This window comes from Pectinophora gossypiella, chromosome 2, assembly GCF_024362695.1.
Source record: "Pectinophora gossypiella chromosome 2, ilPecGoss1.1, whole genome shotgun sequence".
Classification (NCBI taxonomy): Eukaryota; Metazoa; Arthropoda; class Insecta; order Lepidoptera; family Gelechiidae; genus Pectinophora; species Pectinophora gossypiella.
In genome coordinates this window covers 15767345-15787376 of record NC_065405.1, presented here as the reverse complement: position 1 = coordinate 15787376, position 20032 = coordinate 15767345, and the positions used below count along the sequence as shown (strand labels likewise).

The 20032-nt window shown below is 37.7% G+C and overlaps 2 protein-coding genes across 2 annotated transcripts; one reads left to right on the top strand and one right to left on the bottom strand.

The window, feature by feature from the left end:
* Window positions 1–10119: 10119 nt before the first annotated feature.
* On the top strand, window positions 10120–16965 carry LOC126378785 (aurora kinase B). Its single transcript, XM_050027185.1, has 6 exons — window positions 10120–10306; window positions 10624–10815; window positions 12312–12468; window positions 13586–13722; window positions 14109–14340; window positions 15840–16965. The coding sequence occupies exons 1-6, from the start codon at window positions 10239–10241 to the stop codon at window positions 15936–15938; spliced, it is 885 nt and encodes a 294-aa protein (XP_049883142.1). The 5' UTR covers window positions 10120–10238; the 3' UTR covers window positions 15939–16965.
* Window positions 16966–17633: 668 nt separating this feature from the next.
* On the bottom strand, window positions 17634–18683 carry LOC126375706 (uncharacterized). The gene has a single exon (XM_050022806.1). The coding sequence runs from the start codon at window positions 18681–18683 to the stop codon at window positions 17634–17636; it is 1050 nt and encodes a 349-aa protein (XP_049878763.1).
* Between the last annotated feature and the right edge of the window lie 1349 nt (window positions 18684–20032).

Below are 20032 nucleotides of genomic sequence, written 5' to 3'. Positions count from 1 at the left end.
AACGGCAATTGGTCGAAGCGCTTAATATAATTCGGTAAGTTTGTCATACAAACCCGGCTGGTTCTTGGAAGATTGTAATACATTGCGAAAACGAAAATTGCTGAATTATTTCTCCAAGTTACTCCTTCTATAACTGAGAACACATTCTAGTTTCACAACATCACATCAGAAGACAAAATGCAACCATAAAACAACTAAAGACAATTGTTTTTTATTGTTATAGACCTGCTGTCTATAGATATTTAGTTTACACTCTTTATCGTAGCACACAGAGCCCCAAGTGGACCGGAAATGATAAGCTCTGAAAGATGGATAATGCCGCTCATAATCGTAACGTTATGTAAGTATCATGTTTTCAACGAAAAATAAAAGACGGTACTTTATACCTACTTAAGTTTTAAAGCACCCTGTTGGCAAAACGATTACCGCATAAACAAACCGCAAAAACTACTTTGCGAATATAAAAAACAAACTTGACAACCCTAAATGAAAACTATTCCACAGAACCGCAGGGCTCCCACGTTTCCTCGCGTTTGACAGACATTTTACGTTTGTATTTTTTGGTTTATTTTCCTTCGTGCGCTGGCGACACAATACTATCGGTTCAACGTTTATTTTTGCTCTCGCTTCAGTGGAAATGATGTGAACGGGTAAATAAATACCACTAGCATGAAAACTGTTCGACCTCAGGTTATAAATTTTATGGTTGAGGAAGAAAATTGACTTTAGACTCGTTTTTAAAGTGAATGATATTTTTTTAACTCTAACGTCGAACGCTTGCCTAGGGATACGGGTGAAGACCTCAACGGTTGCAGAGGCGGAGATGGGCGCCATCCGTATAGCAATGCAGGACGGAAGGGGCAAGTCACAGGGACTGTAACCTGGAATCTGACAGAGGGCAGCAGTAACTGTCAATACTATTCAGAGGCGGAGAACAAAGTCCTAGTACGGCTTTGAAATAAACTACTCTTTGCGCCATCCCACGCAAGAGGGAAACTGCCCTATTTTCCCGTAAAAAGTAGCATGGAGAGGAATGCTAAACCAACATAAATTATAGATTATGATATTTTTAGAAATGACTAGCAGCACGGAATTATCTTCGTCTCTTTATTTATACTCTGCCTACCTACTTTAGACATCATTAAGATATGTGATTGACGAATATTTGACTTTACATCCCCTTAATTGACGTGACTTATTGAAGGTTTCCCACAAATGGCATTAACGTACAAATGGGGAGCGCTGAAGACTCACCCGGTACAAAATTTAAGACAACAAGCCTGAGGGTGCCCAGTTGGGCGCGATCCTCTGGCAGGGCGTCGTCTGAGAGAATAGAATAGAATATTTGAAAGATTTAATCGACTCTAGTGGGTCGATAGCGATGACCGCTGAATGAGGGAAATCGTTAACCACGCCGGCGGGATCCATGCAAAAATCTCTTCTTTACCGTGTGTCGCCTAACGCGTAAGTGTGAGCAAGACACAGTTCGCGCGCTCTCTCCCTTACACCTTAGAGACTTGCGACCATTTACGAGTAAAGTAAGACCCAGAGGGGGTGAGGTACACGGTCCACTTGCGGTGTGGAGAGTAAACCTTCCTTAAGTTGTATTAATTGAATTTATAATTAATTTAGATACTCTATGCTTTCGTTGAACATCAAGACCGTTTCCCTTGCAAAAAGTACATTTAACAAACCAAACTCGGAAGTTTCAAAAGTGGCACCAGTTATTTATTAACAGACTTCAAGAGAAGGAGGTTAATTTGTCTAAAGACTTGGTACCAGTTGGGTAGTGAAACGAAGGTGTTTCAGAACATGCAAATGAGAGGCGGCTGGCGAATCATTCAGGTCAATGCATGGCCAGCCCGCCAGCCCACCTCTCATTAGTGTCGAAACGGGCCAATTTAGGTCGCCGCTAACTAGGAACAAAAATACCCGTTAGTTATTGTGCATTTTCAATTTTGAGCACTATTGTAAGTATGCGAAGGGACCATCCATCTTTATTTTTTTATTGTTTACTCCGGCACTTCCTAGACACTCCATACAGACATCTCATTCATACAAATCTGTCTACCATCTAACATACTCCTATTTCATCAGTCATCCCGTGATCATGGCACTTGCAACAGTGTTAAAATATCGGGAGTCTCATATGAGACCCCCGGACCGCTGAATGAGGGAAATCGTCGACCGCGCCGGCGGGGTCGGTATCGGGGTCCTGAAGTGTTTGGTGTCACGCGCTGATTGGCTGCCTCTATGGCTAGAGTAATTTCGTGTTTTGACGTTTAGTAAAAAGTAACTGATTTTACTAGTTGGTACCTATTGTAGCGTAAAAGTGATCAGAGTGCGCCAACAGCGACAATCCCATTGGAATTCAAATTCACATACCGATGTGACCGTTCTACAGTATTATTCTTTATTCTATGACCCCATGCTCAAGCTTGCGCGGAAATATTCACATTTTCAAATCGAATATCCGCAGTAAAGCAATGGAACGTTGGAATTTGAAAATAAAAATGTAGTGATTCCGGTCAATACTCCTCCCACGAAACCTATAAGCTTTGATGTTGTCTATCGAGTGGACCGAAAGTCAGTGGCCGAAAATGTTTCATAAACCTTTGCCTTTTTTAACATACATACATAAACTCCCGCCTATTTCCGACCGGGGTAAGCGAAGACTATGGAATTCCATTTGCTTCGATCCTGACACTTCTTGCTTTCTCCACATTCATCAATCGTTTTATACACGCACGCCGGTTCAGAGTAGATCGTACTGAACCTTTTCTAAGGACATCTCCAATGTTGTCAATAGAATAGAATAGAATAGAATAGAATATGTTTATTTATCAAAAAACTTAAACATGTATACATTACTGGCGGACCCCGCACTAGGGAAACCCTGTATCGCGGAGGTCCTGAACATTTGTTATTACCAAACATATTTAAATAAACCGGCGAGCTAGCCTTTCATAACAGTACTATTATAAGATATTAATATACAATTTAGAATAAACAAAAGTAAGTAATAGAAAACAATAAAAGACTTACATTTTATATGGCACATTTCACGACAAAGAAGAAGATAGAAGTGCAATAAAAAAAAAGAACTGAAAACTTAAAAAACTAGTTAATAGAACATAATAGAAAATAGTAATGAAATGAGTGTCTTGTGATGTGAGGTGTCAGTGTGCGTGATTGTGAGAATGTGGATGAATGTTTGTGTGTATGTGTGTGTGTGTGTGAGTGTGTGTGTGTGTGAGTTAGAGTACGTATAAAGTGTTACGATAGAGACTTAATTATGTTTTCCGTATCGTCATACGATAGCTTAGACAGCCAATTTTTAATTTTAGTCTTAGCCTCACGTTGGTTGCAGCGTTGAATATTGCAGTATTTGGCTACCTGGTTATAAGTGTAAGGCTGCATGAATTCTGGTAATTGACGGGCAAATGATGTATTAACTTGAGGGAGTATGACTCTAAACGTACGTTTTTTTAAAAGATCCTCAAAGTCTTGTGATCTACGTACCTTACTATGCATTAGCAGGGTCGATTTTAATAAGTATAATTGTCTCACGGTGAGAACTTTAGCATCAGCGTATAGTGCACTGGTAGAATATAAGAATGGTTTTTTTAGCATGACTTTGAGTACGGACCGTTGTGCTCTTTCCAATTCTAGCATAATCGTGACACCTTTCCCTCCCCATACGCTGTTGCAGTATGTTATGATAGATTCACAGAGGGACTGGTAAACCATTGTAAGAATTTTGACGTTTGCGGAGTTTCTAAGTAACTTCATAACATATATTTGTTTTCTGACTCTACATATTAAGTGTGAGATGTGCTGGTTAAAAGATAAATTTTGGTCAATATTAGTACCTAGGTATTTAATGCAATCAACGCGTTCAATTTCCTGACATGTGCAGTGGATAGAATTTGAGCATGAAGAGTGAAGCTTAATATTACACTGTGAAACTGGAGCTGAAGCCAGGGTTTTGTGGAAACAGATGAGTTTAGTTTTTTGAGTATTTAATGTAAGAAGATTATTTTCTAGCCAGTTGTTAGTATTTTGTAAGCCACGCGTTGCATTATCAAGAGTATCAGACCACGTTCTATTGTGAAAAAGCAAGACTGTGTCATCAGCATAGCAGATAACATCTGTGTTAGCAGGAGCGTTTGCGTGGATGTCGTTAATATACGCTAAAAAGAGTGTCGGCCCTAATACACTGCCTTGTGGTACACCGTATTCGATTGGGAGTTCGTCACTTAACTCGTTATTTATCTTAACACACTGGCGTCGGTTAGTTAAATAGCTTTCAAACCATAACAGAGAGTGACCTCTAATACCTAGCTTTTCGAGTTTTCCTAGGAGTATTGGTACTGATACAGTGTCGAAGGCTTTGGCTAAGTCTAAGAAGACCCCTGCGCATTTTTGTCCTTCGTCTAGATATTGAGATATCAATCTGACCAAAGCTTCTACAGCGTCCTCAGTTGACTTATTGTGCCGAAACCCGTACTGTGAATCGGAAATCAAATTATGTTTATCTAAAAAGGTGACTGTTCGTTTATTAACAATTTTCTCGAGAAGTTTGGAGAAAATACTTAATAGTGATATCGGTCGATAATTTGACGGAGAGTTCTTAGGACCATTTTTATATATGGGAACAACAGTGGCCAGTTTCCATTGTTCTGGAAAGACTCCTGAGGAAATGCTAAGGTTAAAGATGTGGGTTAACGGTGGAATTATATATTCCCGAACCTCTTTGATTAATGCAGGACCAATACCATCCGCTCCAGGAGCACTGTCGTTCTTTAGCCCTAGTATGAGGTTTTCAATTTCACATTCGTCTGTAGGTTGGAAGAAACATGAGTCACTGGCGTTATATGCGGAGTTGGTTAGGTTTACCACTGGTTGGACTCTGTTCAGTTTGTCTAAAAGTTTGTTGGCCAGGTTCTTACCAATATTTGAAAAGTATTCATTGCAATGATTTAGGGAATCTCTTGAGCTAGGTTTGGCACGTATAAGGTCTGTGGGAGTGGTATCTTTTGGTGGACGCTGACTTATATCTGTTATAACTTTCCACAGGCCTTTTGGGTTATTCTTATTACGTTCGAGCTCTCTGCTTTCGTATTCACTTTTTAATCTATGAAGAAGATCTGTTAAAAAGTTTCGGTATCTCTTGTAAACCAGTTTACGGACTTCGTCATTAGGGTGTTTTTTTACTTCAAGGTGTAGTTTATCTCTGTGTCTCATGCATTTAACTAAACCTGGAGTGATCCAGGCTTTTAAAATGACTTTTTTTTTACTAATTTGATGAGTGGTGGAATTATGATCTATAGTTTTTTTTAGAATGTCGTAAAACACGTTTAGTGCTTCGTTTACATCTTCGGTTGTTGTAACAGTAGTCCAGTCACTCGTTTTAAGTTCGGCCGCAATTTTTTCATAGTTTAACTTGCGAACTGTACTCCTAGGATTTACGTGTTTGCTTTTTGTGATGGATGTAGCCATCATAACGAAGTAGTGGTCAGTAATGTCCGTCCTACAAACTATCCCTAATGGTTCTTGGAAAGAGTCTTTAACGAAAATATGATCGAGACAAGAAGAGGATCTTGTCGGAACAGTGATTGCAGGCATTAACCCAAATTCGGCTAAAAGACAGATATATTCAGAGATAGATACGTTGGTAGTATTCAAGATGTTTAAATTTAAATCTCCTGTCAGGATTATTCTTTTATTTTTATTCTGGTTTAATATATTGCCTTTTTTTATCTTTATAAATTGTTTTTTGAACGTTTTTATCTAATATAACATAAGATAGCATCACACGTAAATGCCTAAAGGAGTAGGAAGAAGTGTAGAGTAGTACATACACCGACTAGCCACTCCTTACCAGCTTTTATTATAAATTTTACGACGGAAAATTCAACTTGATATTAACTTAGAATCATGGTCTGAATCATCCCCCGCAGTATTCGTTACTATGTCACTAACACCCTGTATAGTTGGCACTGCGTGCAAAAAATATTTTACTTACTTACTACATTATACCAAAAAACATCAATCGAGAAATGCAAATGGAATTAATAATAATAATAATAAATATTTTTATTTCCTTCACAACATGATACAAGGTGTACATTAGACATTAGATTAAACAAAAACAAGTGATCATGTGTAAAGGCTGGAACCTAAACTAGGATACCCTGTATTATAGGATTCCAGGCCTCCACCTCACGATCAGCAGTCATAATGGGTAGCCATACTTACAACCTTGAAAGATTATTTATCATGTTCTAATTATTATGTATGCCGTGTGTGTATGAGTGTGTGTGTGTATGTGTGAATGTGTGTCTGTGAGTGAGTGTGTGTGTGCGTGTGTATGTGTGTGAGTGCGAATGTTGTGTGTGTGTGTAAGTGTGTGTGAGAGAGAGAGAGTGTGTGTGTGTGTGAATGCGTGTATGTGTGAGTTAGTGTGAGGGTATGTGAATGCGAGCAATTTTCTTAGAGTGTGTGTTACTTAATAGTACTTTTTGCAAGTACCTAATTATGATAATACCGCTAGCAAGTTTTCTGTTTCGTTATAGGTCAGCCCGATTAGCCATTCTGTGACAGCTCTTTTACAGTTAGCCCTGTTCTATAGTCTCTGCTTACCCCGGTGGGAAATAGGCGTGAGTTTATGTATGTATGTATGTATGTATCAATCGAGCACATAAACTACAATCTCATCATTATTACAAGATTAATGATTACCTAAATGATAAAAATGCTTGGTATTAAATGTGTTCCTCTAATTATTAAATATACCTACCTACATTGATTTAAAAGATGTGTTGCTGTTGCAGTTTCTTGTCATTTCTTCTCCTCAGCCATAACACCTAGATTCAAAAATGTTAAATCGGCCTTCAACAAAAAGTTCTGATTTCTGTTTTCATCACTCAAAGTTCAAATTCAAACACCCCTCAACATAAACGGTGCCAATCCATAACAAGGCGATGGTGGGTGTGGTACGCCGCAATACCACCACGCCGCAAAACGCCACGCCACAGCAACGCCACGCCACAGAAACAGCGCTCGCCGGCCACAAACTATGCCGGGTACGTGTGGCCACGACCACGAGATGCTACGTGACTCAAAGCGACAAACTTGCCGCTAATTGGTCGGTATTCAGTATAATGTTTGTATTATATCAGTAATAAATGTACGTAGAATAGGTGAGTAATTGCGTAAGTCATTTTGATCAAATTCAAAAATATCTTTATTCAGTAGGTAACATAGATACACTTTGAATCGTCAATTTTTACATAACGAACGTCTCATCCGCCTAAAACTACTGCAGCTTCTCACAACCTGTATAGATCAATAATAGATGAGAGACTTTCTAGGCTACGTTTCCCAAAGATAAATTAAGATGGCGATGTACAGATTTGCCTTAGTTTAACCTTCTAATTTCATGGATAATAGACATATTAATGGGAATGTTAGGTTGGTATGGACACGTAGAGCGGATGAAGGATAGGAGAATTGCAAAAGCGGTATATAAAGCGAAACTTGATGGTAGGGCTGGCAGAGGAAGACCTTGGACTTACATTGACCAAATTGCAGATGTCCTTAGAAAAGGTTTAATATGATCTACTCTGAACCGGCGTGCGTGTATGAAGCGATTGATGAATATGGAGGAAGCAAGACAAGTGTGTCAGGATCGAAGCAAATGGAATTCTATAGTCTCTGCTTACCCCGGTGGGATATAAACGCGAGTTTATATATGTATGTAATAGACATATTAGTGTCCCTTATCCTGGCACTGTCATCCTCACGGATTGAGATTCTGACTACACAGAAAAAATATTGAAAATTTGTCGTTTGTCGCCAAATATCAGAATCTGTCGGTCTGCCGTTCAAAAGTTATAAGCATTTTTGGTGGCAGTTCTAGGATAAGGGACACGACATAATATATTATGCATCTTTTATGTTTGTTTTTGGGTGTAAATGACACCCCAATTCTCAATTCAATTCTCATAAATAATTATTTATTGCATTCCATGTAGTACAAAGGGGTGTTACATAGGCACAGGAATTAAAACATGGACCCTGTAGGGCACAGCAACGTTGGGAAGAGAGGAAGTGTGTATTTAAAAAAAATGTATTTTAAGGGTTGCCATTTTGAGGTCTCGCACCACCTAAATATTTTGCTGGGGCCTCTACTAAATGTATACATACCTAAGTAGATTAAATACTTACATAACCAAATACTCACTAAATAAGTAAGTAGGTACGCCAAATGAAAACTTCACTTAAACTTGCCAAACGGATGCACTTACTTAAATCTTTTGAAAATTCTTGAAAAAGTGTCACTCAGTTCTTTACTACCTACTACCTAGTTAATTACTTGAACACGCTGACAAGCCGTGGCTCAAACAACTTCGCTCAAGTCCTGAAAACTTTGAATGTGTCTTGAATAAATTATTTCCAGTAGTCCCCCTTGATTTTACTTTAAAACTAGGTCCATTTGCCGAGTTCTCTTTAAAATACGAGCTCCTCAAAAGATGGGATTTGCGAAGAAGCGATGGTACTCATTCGCATACAAACTGAGTTGAGCATAATAGGTAAGTGCTTGTGGAAAATCTCATTAGTTTAAGTAGAATAGAATATATTTAATCTTGTATAAATTAAAAATAAGTACATAAACAAGTACATTCCATTCAACTACAATTGTAACAACACGCACATTATTAAAAACAAAATTTTAAATTAGAATAAAGAGCTATAAATCCCCAACTCAAGCATTAACCTTGCTTCCTGGGGTTGCCTCATAACTTTATGTTTCTTAAAAACAAGATTAGAAATAAACACTTTTTTATTTTTTTTAAATAAAAAATGTCCTCCAGCTCACCACGTCCGTCGAGGCAAAGTCCCCAGAATACTGGCCACGTTGCCTCTCTGCACCGCCAAACTGACCCTTTGGGCAAAATAACTGCCTGCTCTAGGGTCGGAAGTTGCGAGCTAAAATCGTCTTTAAAAACTGACGTGCTTCTGGACCCCATGGGCCCAACGTATAATATATTCATTTGCTTGAAACATTATCCAAGGCACAATATTTAAAGGTTCAATCAGGAACTTTCCAGAGGGACTGTACAAAATACAGAGTTCCCTTCGTTTAACCTTCTAATTTAATAGATAACAAATATATTATGCATCTCTTATCTTTGTTTTTGGATATAAATGATGACCCTCGTTATTACGCCCAGGCACAATACATCATCCACCTATTATTCTGATCAAATTAAAGAGAATCAATGTAGGTATTAATAACATAATTCAATACATAATAGTGATCCAAATATCAATGAACTATTCTTTTTATAATAAATATTATGCTTCTGCCATTACATGGTATTTTTGAGCTATGAGAAAATAGGTAATTACCACGTTAATTCTGTACAGCGCCATCTATATTTATTTGAAGAACGTGACCTGGAAAGTCCCTCATTAAAATTAATTCAATAGATAAACAATATATGCCAACCCCTTCGGGAATGCGTCCGTGATGTTATGTCATGTCATGCATAATGTAACTTTTATAATTATACGCCCAAATAAACTTCTATAAGTAGCTACTTCTTTTACCACATACTTAGGTAATAATTTCTAGCTTCTACTGCGGCTGTTCTGTTTTACGATATATACGGCGTTTAATCAGCGCCTTCGTGCCCGTTCTAAGCAATCGCGCACGATGCCCGCTATAGATTAAAACTCGAAGGAAACAACACAATAAGCCTTTTGTTCTTACTTCCTAGTGTAAAATAAAAGAAAAATCAACGTATTACACTGGTATTGATGTACCTATTAAAACTTCGATTCGCCTTACCTGTTCATTTTATATTTCAATAGATTTATGTTTTGGAAAAAAGATTGAATAAATTTGAGTTTTGAGTAAAATACTTTGGAAATACCTTGAAATCTAATTAATACTCATTCACCTGATTGTTTGACAATAGATAACAAAAAAAGGTTAGGCCATAGCTTTTGAAACCGGGTCAAAAACTTAAAACAATGTGATCGTAAGTATCGAAACGAAACGCAGCGAAACGGTTTTCAAACGTCAAAACAAAATTCGAATTCCAACGGACTAACGTGATAGGTACTGTGAGTGTGTGATTGTGAATTTAAATTATTTATAATTGGAGTTTTTAAGAAATAAGAAAATCCATTCATTTCGTGTTGGTCATTTGACACATTTGTATAAAATGGCTAAAATGAAGGAATTAGTTGAATTGGAAAACAAAATTTTGAGCCATGAAGCGTACGGCGCATCGTAAGTACAACTTTATCTTATTTATTGTCTTTCTTCATTTGAATTATCGTATTATAATTGTAGTTATTCACATAATATACCGTAGCGTAGTTTTTAGTAAGCATTCTCTTTGAATATCGTATTAAAATCGACTAATTTTGAACAAGGTAGTTCATCTTTGTAACTACATGTTTTCATCCGTTTATGACCAACACAAGTAATTTCTACAGTCATGACTGTTATAAAGGTAACATAATAACACTTTAAAGTGTATAATCGGTCAATTTCCCCACATTTTCATAGTATAATGCTACAGTAAGTCTTTCTATATATTTCAGTTATAAGTGGTCACCTAGGGACTTTGAGCTGGGTTCAGCTCTCGGCCAAGGCAAGTTCGGACATGTCCATGTGGCCAGGGAGAAGAAGACTGGGCTGCTTGTAGCGATAAAGACGTTATTCAAGTCTCAAATTGTCCGCTCCAAGTGTGAACGACAGGTTATGAGAGAAATTGAGATCCAATCACATTTGAAGTAAGTATTATTATAAAACTATTATTGTTTTACTGGTCCGTAGCAGAATGTACACTTTAAAAGATGTCCGTAAGGTTACTATTAATTGTTTTTAGTTTTATACTAATCTTACAAACTGCAAATAAAATCCAATACAATTATTATAAAAGCCAATATTCAAAATAAATGACAAAATGAGACAAAATGACAGAAATGAGACAAGGAATGAAACTCTTTGACTTTGTTTTATTTTTAAACAGACTATTTAAATCAAAGACTTTTTACTAAAGATCAGAACATAAAATTACTATGGAATTTGTATGAAAAGCAACCAGCAACGTCATAAAAAAATATGACAAAATGTTGCACTTTTTATAACATTTTTCTTTATTAAAATTCATAAATATGTAGAATAGAAAAAAGAAAGAAAATGTTTTTTTGTCACCTTTACAATCTGTCTTGAACCTAGGAAACTACCCAATTATAATGACAATTATCAAATATCACCTTAGAACTAAATAAATCTTGAGCAATAGAACAAGTTCTTTTTTCAAATTTTGAATGAAGCTTTGAACACCTTGGATGATCATGCCAGTCTCATAGGGTTTGTGTATCCTTAAGGCAAAGGATTTGTCTTAAAAAGTTCCATATTAAACACCCCCGCAACCCCGACCCCCTAGAGTTCTATATTAAACATTAAATATACAATACAAAAACTCTTTATATCACTTAAAATAAATATTGAAAATAAACAATTACAATCAGTTAGATAATACAACAGGCGGCCTTATTGCTAAGGTAGCAATCTCTTCCAGGCAACCTTTAGGTATAGGAAATTAATTTTATAAAAATTTTGCAGAATATACAGTGCAAAATTAAAGTCAAAATAAAATAAATAATATAAGTATACCTACATAACTATATTAAGAGCAATACAAAGAAGATAATAAATAATTATTATAATAATATAATTATACATTACATTATTATTATTATACATTACTATGGAAAGTAGGAAACCATAACAGTAATTTGGTTCTCTATTTTTACTCATAAAATTGTATGTAATAATTTGCATTTGGTTCATAATTGTGACTTTTTATATTTTTTGACACTATTTCATGTTGTTGGTCATCATTCAGTATACTTTTCGTGTGTAAGATAAACATGCTGGCGGCGTAGGGGTGGCCCAAGGGCCACTCCCGCCGCACCCTGACCTACTGTTATGCCTTGTAAAAAAAAAAAATATGACAAAACACTATTATTCTAAAAAATAATTATGGATACCCAATTTTATACCAACAAATATTAATAACAAAAATAAATAAATAAGTCCAAAAATAAGTTATACCGAACAAACCAGTATTCCTAGATATTATTATGCTAAAAAACGTTATGCAAAAAGGATTATGATAATTAAAATTATGACAAAACCATTTATGCATTTTAAGAGAATCCCCAGTAATATACCTACTTTATACAGAAGAAGATGTAATGTAATGTGTAATTTTTGCCAGGCACCCGAACATCCTCCGATTGCTAACCTGGTTCCATGACGAGCGACGGATCTACTTGGTGGTGGAGTTTGCGGCTGGCGGGGAGCTCTACAAACACCTCACAAATGCACCCCACGGACGATTCCCAGAGTCTAAAGCTGCTAAATATATTTACCAGGTGAGCTATTTCTTAGGTTTGTTACCTGAGGCCACATCAAAGCAATTCATCTATAAAAGCAATATTGCCAATTTACATTTCGATGTCGCATGTTTAGCCCCCAGGGCCTGTTTAATAAAACTAACAATTGTAAATTACAATGACAATTTGATGTACATTGCGGAGTGTGTGATCACGAATATTTTGCAGTTTCATATTAGCTACGTAATGAACACCAAATTATTGTTGTAATTTACAATTGTAAGTTTTATTAAACAGGCCCCTGGTTGAATCTAATCTACCCTATAAGATTTATCAGGTAAAAGAAAGTTTGTTTTGTTTTATAATGACCAATTTACGTTGGTATTGGCCCCGATTCCTGCAAACACCGCCTAATTTTAAAGTTATATCCGTCATTTTCATACCCGTCGAAAAGGAAAGGGACGGATGATTCACAGCTCTTAATTTTAGGAAGAATGAGTAAATGAATGTGTCGGGTTATTGACTGATGTAAAATTTTTAGACGGTTGGTTTAGATTTGTGCTTAAAATTGACGTGTGTTCCATAAATTTTATGCTTGTCAATTACCCGTCCCTTTCCTTTTCGGCGGATAAGAAAATGACAGATATAACTTAAAATAAAATTAGATGGTATTTACAGGAATTAGCACCATTGTATGAGTATGTTTATTTTATCTAGTATTATGTACTTATTTTTCTGTTATTATTTTTTGTATAGCACCTATACTATCTGGTTGACCAATCCCTTGTCTAAGGGATAGGTACACGAAAGCACCTATGAGGCTGGCATGATCACAAAGGGTGTTCAAAGCCTCGTTAAAAATAAGAATAAAAAAAAAAGCACCATCCCACGCTCCAATCCATAAATACAGTTCTTTCACCCTAAGGTTGCCTGAGAGAGATTGCTGTTTAGCAATATTTTATTTTAATGAAAGCACATAATAACGGGTTCTTACCGCGTTTAAATGGGGATATGAGACTCCCCATTATTATGTGCTTTAATTATGATAATAACCGCGTAAACTTAAAACAATGTATATTTTATTTGTTTGTACATGTCGTATACTTAAATGTCTTTGTGCAATAAAGAATTATTGATTGATTGTTTTTTTTAAAAGGTAGCAGATGCGGTGGAGTACTGTCACCAACACCATGTAATACACCGTGACATCAAACCTGAGAACATTCTAGTAGACTTCCATGGCAACCTGAAACTTGCTGACTTTGGTTGGTCTGTCCACGCACCATCTGAAAGGTTCGTATTTCTATACTCTGCCTTTGTTTTTCTAGCTGTTGCCTGTGACTTCGTTCGCGTTAAATTTACTGTTGTTTGGGATGAACTGTCTGAGAACTGATATTAGGCAGCTAAATTACTCAATTGTATAACAATATTTTGTTTATTTATTTTTTTAAAGAATGTCTAGGGCCATGTGCCGAGGTTTTCCTTGCAGCTTCTTTTCCCCGGCAATACAGGTTGTGAGAAGCTACAGTAGTTTCAGGATGAGACGTTCGTTATGTAAAAATTGACGATTCAAAGTGTAACTATGTTACCTGCTGAATAAAGATATTTTTGAATTTGAATTTGAATTTAAAACCTATTAATTTGGGATAGCATCCTAATAGTACTTAACTTGCTTCCAGGCGTAAAACGATGTGCGGCACTCTCGACTATCTACCACCAGAGATGATAAAGCGTGAAGTATACGACGTGTCAGTCGACCACTGGTGTATAGGAGTACTGCTCTATGAGTTCCTGGTAGGGAAGCCTCCGTTTGAAAGCGAGGGACAGGACAAGACCTACGAACGAATTCTGGCTTTGGACATGGTATACCCTGAATATGTGCCTCCGGGAGCCAAGGATCTTATTTCTAAGGTGAGTGGACATTTTGTTGGCAACTTTTATGTTCTGTCAATACTACGAGAATAACAGGCCCGCCTAAACAGGTGGTGAGAAGCTGCAGTAGTTTTAGAAATTTGTTATGTAAAAATTAATGTTCAAAATGTCTCTCTGTTACCTACTGAATAATGATTATTTTGAATTATAACTGGATATGACTCAAGGCATAGCATATATTATATCATGTGGTAAATAACATGGAATTCGAATAGCAATTTTGGATTCGTAATTAAAAAATCGAGAAATTCGAAATTCAAATTCACGAATTTTTATCGTAATCCATATTGTAAAACTTCGAATAACAATTTCATGCATTTACCGGAGGCATTTATCTATCAATTTCGATGATAATATGGAATATTGTTTTACTCTGTATTAATTATAATTTGATATACTTACCTACATCTTGTTTGCGCCGAGCGTGGGAGATTTTGATTGACCTTTAAAAACTTATTCAACATGGTATATAAGGCAACATTCGACATAGTATACTTGTAAAGCATAAAGTCTATGGTGTTATAGTAACATATTATAGGTACATCAATTCTATTGTGACTGCTGTCAAACTACAAAAGTATTTATTGAAATGGCCATTTTATTTGCCATCCTAGAGCATCCTTTTTCTCATTTAGACTCTATGATAGATTTCGTAGAGCCGAATCCTCGGAGTCCAATAAAACTAAATTAAAAACGATTCACTTGCAAATACATGCTAAGACAACTAGTCTCTTCAACCGGCAGTACAGAAGTTACAAGTAAAGTTTGCTAGGATTGCGAAAGTTCAGACTTTTCTTTTTGTATAGGATATTTGTTTTTATAGCGCTTACACGTGCGTGTTTCGCATAGACATTTCCGATGGGGTGTAATGAATCCCCTTACTACTACTTGTGACTTACGAATACATTTCGCTAGGGGACTGTACTGAAAAATAAGCGCCCAAAGGACAGAAATGGATATACGATTCTGACTTTAGCAATAGAGGCGACCAATACAGATTTCAAAATTCAATTCAAATTCTCGAGGTTCGCGCTCAACTATATGTATATACCGGATCCTCGAAGTCCGTAGAGTTCTCCAATCGTCCGTCCAAGTAATAATGCCATATGTGGAAAATCTACAATCTATCTATCTACTCAGCCTGTATCCACCCACTGCTGGATATAGGCCTCCTCTCTTTCACGCCGTGCTTTCCGGTCCTGTACAAGTCTCATCCGTTGCTTTCCGGCATACCTTACAATCTCATCCGACCACCGGGCTGGTGGTCTGCCTCGATATCGCATACCATCCCAATAGATGACGTCAAAAAAAAAGTTGGTGTAATGGTTAATACGCTCGCCCGGTTGACGTTGAAGAGCTGTTCAAATCCCGTCCGAGTCAGACATTTTGGATTTAATTTTCTCTTTGTTACAAGAGCTGTGGGTTCAAAACACAATCAGACATTTTCGATTTAATTTTCTATTTTCACTTTGTTTCAGCTCTTGCGACATTCTAGTAAGGACCGATTGTCGCTAGACGCAGTGAAGAAACACTTCTGGGTACAACAATTCCACAACAAGGGAACGGCGAGTGGTTAGAAAGCTATTGATATTAATTACAAATTCTTATAGAAAAGAAGGAAAATGTATGGAACGGATGGATGTACTTGAGTAGTTACCTAGGTCAAAGACAAATTATGAAATTTTGATAAAGGAAACAGAAAAATAGAATAATGACGTCACAGGTTGCTTTTTTATACAAATTCCATAGTAATTTCGTGTTTTGACGTTTAGTAAAAAGTAACTGATTTGGCTAGTTGGAAACTATCCTATTAAAAGGTGTTAGTGACACCGTAACGAATACTGAGGAGGATGTTCAGCTCATAATTCTGAGGTAAATCACAACATTAACTACATAAATAGCGTATATACACCCCACTGCTCGACACAGGCCTTTCATCAATCAACCGGAGGGGGTATGGAGCATACTCCACCACCCTGATCCACTGCGGGTTGGAAGCATTTCGGCTAATAGCACACCTCGGACACTTCATACAAAAAACCTCGTTTTACAAACACTACACATTGAAATTATCGTACACGCGGATCTGTGTGTGTGACGTCTGACACCATACGATTCAAGTCTAAACTATGTTCGAGGGGGGGGTGAGGTAAACCTAGCTCGGACGCTGGTGGGGAGCGGAGAGTTGCCGTTCTATATGTAGTATTATTCCTTATTCTATGCTAGTAACTAATAAGAGTTAGGTTCTTAATAATACAAATGTAGAACTAACGTGAACCTAAACACGTTTAGTTTAGGTTATGGTATGGATACGGGCAACCACCTACTTTTAATCTGACAGGACTAAAATGTGCTCTATCTCTTTCTTGCACTTATTGTAAGTAAAGGACGGCACTAATTTAAGAATTGTTAGACGAAAATTATGAAATATGGTGTGTGTGAGTTTGTATGTTCAGAAGATAATTTTGAATGTTATAATTATGTTTATGTTAATATTTTAATTGTGACAGTAAGATATTGAATTTTTTTAAGGCATTCGTGTTATTTTAGCGCGTATGTAACGTAATATTTTGTGTATTTAATTAAATATGCCATAAAATATCACGATTTTGTATTATTGCTTTATGACTTATTTGAGGTTTACGCGGTTATTCTCATAATTTAAACACAATACCGGGTTCTTACCGCGTTAAAATCAGGGATATGACACCTTTGATATTTCAACACTGTTGCAAGTGCCATGATCACGGGATGACTGAGAAAATTATGATCTACCTACTCCACTCCAATTTCATCAGTCATTCCGAAATATCGGGAGTCTCATATCCCTGATGTTAACGCGGTAAGAACCCGGTATTATGTATTTAAATAATTGATTTTTATTACAAAGTAATACGTCATCCTTCAGCCCTTATCCCACTCTATGTGGAGTCAGATTCGTCTCTGTCAGTCGTACAGCCTTTCACGCCCATATCTTTCATACTTTCATCATACATCATCCTTACTTTTCAGGGTCGTCCCCTATCCTATATATCTATCCACATTCATACTCATCACTTTTCTCGTAATATGCCTTTCATCACATCACAAAGTAGTGAATAGATAAGAAATTAATCTAATTCCTCTTATTCCATCCAATTTGTAACATAGGAATAAAATTCAGTTTTTATAAAAATATTACGTTTATTTACATGGTTATGATAATAATGGCACAATGATAGTTTCAGTACTTCGTACGAAGTTAGTTGTTGGTCATCTTAGGCTAGTACTATTTAAAGAGGGAACACTGCAAGTGGGGGTTGCACAGCAGGCTCTACAACTTCAGCAGGCGTGATTTCAGGCACACCGACAACTTGTCCTGTGACTGCGTTGATGTTCAGAATAATCTGAATAAGGGGGGTCGCTTCAGCTTGGGGTACGATCCCTTCTACGATAGCCGGACCTACAGCAATAGGGGTAATCCCATCAACAATAGCCGGACCTACAGCAATAGGGGTAATCTCATCAACAATAGCGGGACCTACAGAAATAGGGGTCAGCTCATCAACAATAGCGGGGCCTACAGAAATAGGGCTAATGCCGTCAACAATAGCGGGGCCTACAGAAATAGGGCTGAGCTCGTCAACAATAGCGGGGCCTACAGAAATAGGACTGAGCTCGTCAACAATAGCAGGGCCTACAGAAATAGGACTGAGGTCGTCAACAATAGCGGGGCCTACAGAAATAGGGCTGAGCTCGTCAACAACAGCCGGGCCTACAGAAATAGGGCTAATGCCGTCAACAATAGCGGGGCCTACAGAAATAGGGCTGAGCTCGTCAACAATAGCGGGGCCTACAGAAATAGGGCTGAGCTCGTCAACAATAGCGGGGCCTACAGAAATAGGGCTAATGCCGTCAACAATAGCGGGGCCTACAGAAATAGGGCTGAGCTCGTCAACAATAGCGGGGCCTACAGAAATAGGGCTAATGCCGTCAACAATAGCGGGGCCTACAGAAATAGGGCTGAGCTCGTCAACAATAGCGGGGCCTACAGAAATAGGGCTGAGCTCGTCAACAATAGCGGGGCCTACAGAAATAGGGCTAATGCCGTCAACAATAGCGGGGCCTACAGAAATAGGTTCAGGCTTTACAATTGCAGGTCCAATGGCAATAGGGCTTAGATCTTCAGGATTGATGATGGCGGGGCCAACAGCAATAGGGTCTTGTACCACTGGCGTGGGGCCAGCAATGCCGGCTTCAATCAGTTGGCGTAGACGCTGGAGGCGGTCTACGGGGCTGGCAGAAGCCACCGCAATAAAAGCAACGATCAGTAGGAGTTTCATGGTGATTTTCTCTGAAAGGAACAATTTAAATTAGTAATTTTGTACATAATATACATAAGCTCCACAGCCTCGACAGCCTCCGTGGTCTAGTGGTTAAAGCGTTAGGCTCACGATCTGGAGGTCCGGGTTCAATTCCCGATGGGGACATTGTCGAAATCACTTTGTGAGACTGTCCTTTGTTTGGTAAGGACTTTTCAGGCTTGAATCACCTGATTGTCCGAAAAAGTAAGATGATTCCGTGCTTCGGAGGGCACGTTAAGCCGTTGGTCCCGGCTATTAGCCGTAAAAACACCACCAACCCGCAGTGGAGCAGCGTGGTGGAGTATGCTCCATACCCCCTCCGGTTGATTGAGGGGAGGCCTGTGCCCAGCAGTGGGACGTATATAGGCAGTTTATGTATACATAAGCTCGGAGTTGTAGTCAGTGGTACATCCATCGTAAGATGAACTAAGTACCCACACCTCACCGAGCTTTCTGTGAGACCAACGTAATAGGTGACGAGCCTTATCGCCGTCTACAGGGTGTTAGTGACATCGCAAGGAATACTGAGGGGGATGATTCAGACCATGATTCTCAGTTCATATCAAGTGGATTTTCCTGTCGGAAAATTCATGAAATTTTAGTGTTTTCCGTTCCATACTTTGCGACGGATAATTCCACTTGATATCAACTCAGAATCATGGCCTGAATCATCCCTCAAAGTTTTCGTTACAATGTCAGTAAGACTCTGTATACCTAATGGTCAAACCAACTGTGTTAGTGAAAACTGCACTTAAGATAATAAATTCAAAAAAACAAATTCATTAAAATAAAATTAAGGGGTTCGCACCGGCGCTTCCCTTTTGAGAAGCAAGCTGGTGTGCTGTAGGAGCACGGTGACTTCATAAAATGTTCTAGCAACATGAGTTTTAGGGAGTTATAGTCCAACCAAGTAGTATTTGTTACATTCCATTATACTTATCTTTTGTACCCCATTAGACCACTAGGGTGAACCGTTTCAGCTTCCTCTCTTCAAGTGAAGGGGGTATCGCTCATACTCCACTACGCTGCTCCACTGCGGGTTTCTTATGTTATGTAACTAAGATCTTTAGTCTATTATGTGGCGACTTACCTGTATTTGTTTGATGTTAACAAACTATGCCTCCACAATATTCAGTCGGCCATTTTATAGCAAAACAATATCTTTGTTGAGGAAAAGTTAATTCTTAGATAATTATGACATTTATTGCTTCTAAATCCAGCCCTTTAGATACAATATGATTATTAGAAAGATAGTTAATATTTTAATTATGAGTGATACGGGATTATAGATAAATAATTCGAAGTTATGCGTGATTATACAAAAAATG

Coding starts and splice junctions, on each gene's coding strand:
- LOC126378785 (XM_050027185.1), top strand. CDS start 10,239: ATGGCTAAAATGAAGGAATTAGTTGAATTGGAAAACAAAATTTTGAGC. Junction 10,307..10,623: donor CATGAAGCGTACGGCGCATC/GTAAGTACAACT, acceptor TATATATTTCAG/TTATAAGTGGTCACCTAGGG. Junction 13,723..14,108: donor GTCCACGCACCATCTGAAAG/GTTCGTATTTCT, acceptor ACTTGCTTCCAG/GCGTAAAACGATGTGCGGCA.
- LOC126375706 (XM_050022806.1), bottom strand. CDS start 18,683: ATGAAACTCCTACTGATCGTTGCTTTTATTGCGGTGGCTTCTGCCAGC.